This window comes from Lineus longissimus, chromosome 1, assembly GCF_910592395.1.
Source record: "Lineus longissimus chromosome 1, tnLinLong1.2, whole genome shotgun sequence".
NCBI lineage: Eukaryota > Metazoa > Nemertea > Pilidiophora > Heteronemertea > Lineidae > Lineus > Lineus longissimus.
In genome coordinates, this window is record NC_088308.1 from 3,978,746 (window position 1) to 3,987,033 (window position 8,288).

At 40.7% G+C, this 8,288-nt stretch overlaps 1 protein-coding gene across 1 annotated transcript; it reads left to right on the forward strand.

The window, feature by feature from the left end:
• The first annotated feature begins 4,245 nt into the window (after positions 1-4,245).
• Positions 4,246-8,182, forward strand: LOC135485642 (transforming growth factor-beta-induced protein ig-h3-like). The gene is made up of 6 exons (XM_064767925.1): positions 4,246-4,605; positions 5,306-5,526; positions 5,848-6,040; positions 6,517-6,618; positions 7,307-7,429; positions 8,007-8,182. The coding sequence occupies exons 1-6, from the start codon at positions 4,323-4,325 to the stop codon at positions 8,174-8,176; spliced, it is 1,092 nt and encodes a 363-aa protein (XP_064623995.1). The 5' UTR covers positions 4,246-4,322; the 3' UTR covers positions 8,177-8,182.
• The last annotated feature ends 106 nt before the right edge of the window (positions 8,183-8,288 follow it).

The window sequence follows — 8,288 nt, forward strand, 5'->3', positions numbered from 1 at the left end:
TACTACATAATCTTCACTAGACGATACATTCACTTGAAATTTGGATGTGTAAACTACATGTATTTCTTACACCGAATCTACCGCAGAAACTAAATGATCCATATCACATATTAGCACGTCTTACGCTTTGAAAACAGGCTTACACTCGTCAACTAATGACCCAGGGAATAATATCATCGTGCTTGGAGTTACACAACCTCATCACTTGGTTCTTACTATTAGCTGCCGGTGATGCTTTGGTAAAAAGGTTGCCAAAGCGTGATTAGCTGCAGGTGCGCTGATGCGTCACGTATTGGAGCGGATGTAGCAGTGATGACGCCACCACACAGTCAGCAGGATGATACATTACTTTTATATTGATGACATTAGAATGATAATGATGAGGGTTTTATTAAGCATGGTAAGGTTTGCCTGTTCAGTGACGAATCAAAAGTATGAAGAGAATATTCGCCTTTATATACCTTTTGTTCGAAATTTAATTCGAAATTGTGTATCACCGTTTACGCAAGCACTCTATATATCAAGACCAGAAATTTGAGCAAACAACATTTAAAAGCTGGTTTTAGGCAGCAACAAGCACTTTTAACGTCATTGTTGAAAGATACAAATCCTGCTAATGAATAAATGAACATTGCGATGGTTCTGCGTCTAAGTAGCCCTCCATACGATGCATATTTAATGGACTAGGTATAGGAAATCCCAATGTTCCGCCTACTCAACCGCATAAGGACGTAGTTTGACGAATATGACTGTAACGTGATATTGGCTGCCAATGCTTTTGACAACAATGGCATACATTTGCGGATGGCCTAATGTACAAAGTACGGACATGGAATGCGTTTTACGTTCCTGCTTTTAACAGGGATATATAATATTGCAATAGATCCGTAATATTAACTATCGTTTTTTTATCCATATCCACGGTCGATAGATTTCTGCAAAACAATCATTTTTGTACTATATTTATTTTGAAGGACACGTGCAATGAATCACAGACGTTTTTCACATTGAACAATCATAAGAGTTACCAAATATACGGAATTTAAAAAAAACTTATGAATCAGATAAAATCATCATCTGACTATGACAATGCAATGACTCCGCAAATATGACAGGCTTTTTATTCTAACATTTTCCGAGAAATTTCCTTTAAACAGAACACCTAAATGTGCCCATGATTCAGTAAAAAAATTACATGAAACCTGTAAGCTGGTGACTGCTTATGTCAACAAAGCAGTCTGGAAAATAGGTTGATTGCATTTGCAGAGAACCAATTAGTAAATGGGTAGAGTATGTTAGTTTTGAACTGATACATGTATCTGCAGTGAATCGGTTGTCAAATATTTCGAGATTTCACTAATTAACAACTTTGGTGTACTTCCACGAATTGGAGAGCTGTTCAATCAAATGAGAAAGTGACGGGTATTTTGGAATTTAAAAAGCATAGCTTAGATAAATTGAACCTTTAGAATGTCATAGTGTTAATATGCAACTCAGTTTTTAAAAACTTCGATAAAAATGGTGTTTGTACATGATCTACACTTTCAGTTATCTCAAAAGGTTTTCGCCAGTCTTTGACCACGATGACAGTCTCTATCACGATGAGACATCAGCTTGGCTTTATGCAAGTTGCTGAAAATTCAATAAATTCCATCAGCCAAAACAAGGATTTAACTGTAAAAAAAGGAAAGGAAAAAAACTAGATTGTAGGCACAGTGGCAAACTCAAAGGTTTTACTAAGAGCAGTCCCTGGGAATAAAAGATAAGGCTTATTGCGCTATACGCCTTCCCAGGCTTCTTTGATGTCATTTGCTAATAGCTTCACTTTTCTAGTAAAACCTTTTTCAATATTTGAAACAAAGCCTAATCAAGACGATTTTCTTTTTATTCGACCTTTGTTCATGTGATTTTCGCAGGGCAAGAGATACCTTATACTGGTAATGGCTGGAAGAAATGTCATGATGACGTCAAACAAGTCAAGGAAGGAGTACTATTATTTTTTAAGGCAGAAGCTGGTTTTGCTTTAACGAAGACGTAATGGAGCGGCTATCTATCGAGAATATACTGATAGCTTTCCAGCTGTGACAGTGATTACATTTTATCGACTAATTCAATTGCCATGATTGCTGTATAATAAAAGGCACAGACAGCAGATCACAACACCAAAACAGCCAACTTTAAAGCTGCTGGAGAAAAAGTTTCCCATGCTAATGTTCGTTTGAAATACTTTACATCCCGCACACAAAGATAATTTCTTCGTAAGAAAAAGAGCTGATCGTTAGACCAGGAAGGTAAGGAATCCGATGTAGTTTTTACGGTTGATCAACAGTTCCTGGGCTCTGTTTTTAAGATACACATTGGCTACATCATTATAACTTCCCTCCGCTAAAAAGTCCTGGATGAAACGAGGCCATTACTGCATTCGACACTGGCTATAAGGTTATTTGAATTTCAGATAGGCCATTTCGGCATGGACAGAGCCATTATAAAGTGAGAGCTTCCTCTGGCAGAATATAAATACGACATCCTGCCAAACATCTGTATCGCATTGCATGTATTCTGCAGTTATGGATTGACAGGGAGGGCCGAGGATAGGACACTTTTCCTGTCCTGTCCTGTAGTAGATTGGCTGGGAGATTTCGGCACATTCTTGACGCTATTAAAAAACTTACAAAATTATAAAATTTGTGGCACCAATGATGTCGGCAATGGCGGATTTGCACTAAAGTTCGAGTTGATTCTCTTGGAGTCAAGTCTGCATACTTCGTTGATCGTATTGATATATTTCACTATCATTTACAAACTAGTTATGAGTGAAGACGGTGGGTAAAGGTATTGGTTTACCTTTTGAAAATAAGTGCTTATATGTTAAGGAAATGACGACAAAAAAGAATCCGACAAGACTACCTGGGTATAAGGCCACGCTTATCTTATTTCTATTCTATTATAAAATGCATAAATTCCGAGACCGACCTTTTCAAACTGGCGACCTGTAATCGTTATGGGACATGATTCTAATCCAAGGGCTCAGCATAGAAATTGGACATCATCTCCAAACTATTCATACCATCACCACCTGGAGAATTGTTGTCAATTTAACAAGTTTAGTTGCTTATTGAGATGAGGGATGTCGTATCTGACTTGCATGAAGGTGAAGTTATGGATGCTCAAAGGAGGGAATGGCGCCGTTTGTCTTATTCTTGCATTATACAAAACACAAAAAAAATCTGACATGATACTAGATATACATAAGAGCGATGTAAACTTGTTCGTGCAGTGTGGTATTGGGTTGCTCGCACTGGAGATGGAGAATACTTAATATGAGTTCAATGAGAAATTCGGAGATGCGTCTCTTCTGGGTGCAGCGAGTTCATCGGCAATAAAACACACGTACCTGCGCGTCGACGACACGACAAAAGTCCTTCCTCAGAACGCAATCGAAAATGGAGTAGATCGACTTGCTTTGATATTGTAGGTCGCTCAGGACACACTATCCTTAAGGATCGGAATTTGATATATATCTGACGACGTGGACAGACTGCTCATTATAAGAAGACGCTACACATCAGACTTATTGTTGCCCATGGGCATCGGAAAATATTAAAATTGAGTTTGCATGATGATTTAACGATCAGTTTATAATGCCAGGGGGAGTCAGATTCACGAGAAAGAGAATCATTTCGGAGCAGTACACCTCTGACCTCAAATGGAAAAGTCGCTCTGTAGTTTGATACATGTAGGCATCTTCTCCCTTTATGCGCCGACTTTTAACAGCTCCAAAGCCTATGCGTAGTGTGCGGTGTTTTTCTAAGTAAACAGTTTGCGATTTGATCTTTCACTTTGCCGGGTAATTGCTAATGCAAACTAACTCACTCGTTAATGAAAGATTCAACTAGCATAAGTTTTTTGAGTTGCTAATTCAAACCAGAATCTTTCAAATAAATGGGAAGAGCTTGTTTTAGCGGTGTAGACCCTGACAGCCCTTTCCATTACTATTCAGGCCGATAGAGTACATGATATTATGCCCGCCATGACGTATTAAGGTACAATGAAACGTTTCTGCCATTGTACTTTAAAATCCTTTCTAAAAGGTTACATATCAGGCGTATGATTTGAAAGGCCTGATCAGTAGTGACCTCTTCGCACTTTAGAAGTGGAGTACTGTGGTATGCCATAGGCCTTCAATCACTTAATTTGAACTGGCCTTAAGTGGCTTAGGCATATTTGCACTTTTGGTCGGGGGGGGTAAGGGGTACTTTTAGGAAGTGAGGATTGTTTGGGGTGTCACTATTCCTCGCCGTTCCGTCGTGCTGCACGGAGTCATGATGAAGACAGTTTTCCTCGTGGTGCTTGCCATCTCACAGGCCATCTCCCTCCCTGTCTACGATCCATATGTGGAATGGATGGAACAGAAAGTAGAACAATATGACCACATGCTGACACAGTTTAAGGAGACAAGCGTAAAGGAGGGCTTCAACAAGAAAGTAAGCCAGGACGTGGACCATTTTACCAACCTTGTTACACTGGCGAAGGACCTTGGATGCTCTCAGTTTGTGAAATATTTGGATGAGGTTCCTCACCTAAAGAAGTTGCTTCAAAATGACGGTAAGAGATAGTTTCTTTTGAATAAAAATCATTTAAGGGCGAAAATGATTGCTAAATACCAATGCATCCCTGCATTACCAGGTTTTCAATAGACTCTCCTCTCCTATATTTCTTTAGAGGCCTATGGCGTAGGAGTGAAAAGGACCGAAATTTCAGTGGTAGAATAGCCGAATCGGGGATATTGTGTAACACTACTATCACGACTAATGATGAGCATGAAATTATTATCACATAGAACGACATGTACCACATGTACTTGATGTTTCGGAGTTACCAAATGGCTGTGGGTTATTTCAAGTCGCGGTCAGGTTGCCCGACGTTTTTTTTCACCCATTGGCATAGGAGAGTCAAACTAATTGATGAACCTTAGCTGCGCTTGGTCTTCCTGGACACCCCACGGATCATCTATAGCAAGCGGTGACCATCAGTTACGTCACGAACCTCACGTTTTTGCTGTCCTTTTTTACGCTACCAGAGAACAACAATACTCGAATGTACGCAATATTATACAAAACCACACATTTGAGGAGAAAGAACTTCGCTGCCTTATCGCCTGGTATCGTGGGCTCGGGCCAGCTCAAGAAGCGTATAGCAACCTCATGGTCGACTCGCTTTGAAATAAACGTGTCAGTCTCTACAGATTCTTCTGAGCAACCGGTGCCAACACTTCCTTTATTCCACCATTGCCTCTTTCGCACAGGGCCATTCACAATCATCCTTCCCACCGACGAGGCATTCGCTGCACTCTCGCCCCACGGCAAGGTTGAGGTCAGGGACCATCTGGCACAGAACCTCCTGGGTCACATCGCCCGCGGGTTGGTCTACTCCTCGGAACTCTACAATGAACGTCTCGTGCCAACGCTCCTGTTTTTCGATGACAAAGAAGTCGATTTGAGGTTTAACATCTACCTCGATGGAAAGGTGGGTATCATTGATCGTCATTATTATTTCGTTAGACCTGTCGAATTGTGAATCATTATCGTCGCTACAATCAATAGGCAGTCTGACTGAAGTACATGTAATAAGAAGGGATGAAATTGAAACGAACATGGTTGTACGTCTGTCGAAGTCGACAGGTTAGTTCGATGAAACTTGGAATGTATTGATGTACCGGTACGTGTGCAAGTGCTGTTAGAATATATGGAGATGCCATTAGTATAATTGGCCTCTCAAATTCAGGCAAATCAGTTTTGAATTTAAACGAAAGAACCTGACCTTCAATACCTAACCTCTACTTTCTAGGTAGTGACAGCTAGCGGAAGCATTCTCATCAAAACTGACCAGAACGCCACCAATGGTGTGATTCACGTGACAGACCGTGTCATATTACCCATGCCACTTTATGACATCGTCGTCGAAATGGCGGAGATAAGGAACGCCACAGGGCTGATGATGTCGGCCGTTGGACTTGCGGGGGTTGCGGAAACCCTTGACGGTACGTGCTTCTTTTCATTTCTATTTCTAACTTGAGTTACTATTTAAACGCTTCCTTTAAATGATCTCCTGCATTTTACTTAACTTTATACATCTACAATGTACACTTACTTGTAGAGAGGTTCAATGAATTCAAGCTGAAACGATACGGCTTATCGTATCGACAGTATCGAGAAAAATAGTCAGGGCGTGATATAAATAGAAAGAAATGTGTAAAAAAAAACGTTTCGAAAGAATTGTATCGAACGTGGCAAATTCGTGTTTTGGATATTAAAAAATGTGCCAAAAGAATAATTTAAACGAGAATCAATGGTCGTTCATTGATGATGACATTTTGAGCGGTCATCATAGTATACGATCACGCTAAAGTCTCCTTGTCAACATCCGAGTTCGATGGTACAAAGGCTTTGAATGGTGACTCTGAACTGGACAGTGAGCAATGTTTAAGTCATGTTAGTCATCCTCTGCCTTTTTCAGGTGACGGTCCCTTCACTGTGTTCGCTCCGAAAAACGAAGCATTCGAAAAAATGAGGAATCCTTCCCTCATGGATCTGATGAAGAACCGTACTGCGTTGAAAGGTAGGGCGGAATGACTTACCATTGAATTCGTCCAATGTAACAAATTAGGCTAAATATTAGAAAGTTTGGGAGGGCACAGCTCTGTTACTCATGCAAGAGAAAACTCAAGGTGCAGGGTGTCACAAGACGTTGCCGGATTAAGAAATAAGAAGTTTCCGCAAATCTCCGGAAATGTGAAGCCTATCCCATTGTTCGACATGGTTAATCAGAAGGTCGAACTGTGAGATAGGCGTTCACGTCGGCGTTTCGGGGGTTCCCTACTGCTGATGGATTGCATCGAAAACTGGATATTTGTGGAACTACTGAGAACCAGATCGGCCTCTCACCGAAATCACAGCACTGTACTGCCGTGCACGAGAGAGTCACCCATTAGCGTATGGTTATACAATACATGATCAATGATGCTCTATTCTAAAGAAAATACCTTGGTATCACAAATAACGATTTCAAAGGAAAAAAATCAAATAGTATGCTGAGAGAAATTGTCATTTTATTGGGAGACCATGGCATGACCACTGGCTCAGTGTTTAACAGCGTAAACAAGTGGGATGCTATCATCACAGTTGAACCAAATCCGTGACCACGTTTGACACAGATATTTTGATATCACTGTCAGGTGGCAGTGCCATCTTAATCTAATAAGCCTGACAGCGACCTCGTCCATCATGTGAATCTTCATCATTTCCAGAGGTTGTTCTCTACCATATCGTTGCTGGCACTATATATGAGGCAGGACTTCGCGACGGTGATCGCCTAACAACCTTGAATGGCGGACAGCTTAGAATTGAGGAGGAGGGTCCAGATAAGGAAGGTGAATATTCATAACACTTTTTTCGAATTTTCTATATTTGTTTTGAACACTGATTTGGTGGTGGCTTCGGAAGTTTGTTTGAGAATCGCTCATCTTGACAATTGATACTTCTTCATTATACACTGTCTATGGTTGTCGCCTGCTTTGAAATCTGGTTGGTTTGCCTGTGTCCTATTTGGGTCGATGTTAAGTGAGCGCCGTAAGAGAAGCTCCTTTCGATTTTTTGGCTTTAATGGCGAGAGTATTTGTTGTTAAGCGCAATAGACCCGTGAGGAAGCACTCTGAAAACAGTTTTTCATAATTATATGTCATTTGAATGAATAGCCATAAATCGCTCATAATCTAGCTCTATATCATGACAAAGCTTTCAGCTAGAACCTGGCCCGACCCGCAACATCCAACTTGAACACCATCTTTAGTTCCATAGTTGAATCATTTACAAACGAAAACTAGAAATGCGATGCGCATTCGTGATACATGCTAATATGTATGTTTCAATCATTATGCAGGGGTTTTTTTCCTACGGATAACAACACCGTCCGTGATTAAATCAATCATTCCAATATTCCCTTTACAGGCGGCGACAGGGTGAACTTTATTGAAGTCGCTTTTCCAGATGTGGCGGCTACCAACGGAGTAATCCACCTGCTAGCCGGTGTTCTCATACCACCAGAAATCAGGGCTGCTTACAAGAAGTCATCACCAGATACGATATTTGAAGAACTTTTATCGCCGAGTTTGGTTTAATTCTGCCCGGTGACATTTCCGTAATGCATCACTTCCAAATGACTAATCGGTCATATTCATTGTCGTTTTGGCACTGACCCCTTCAAATAACTTTCGCACCATCAAAGAGGAA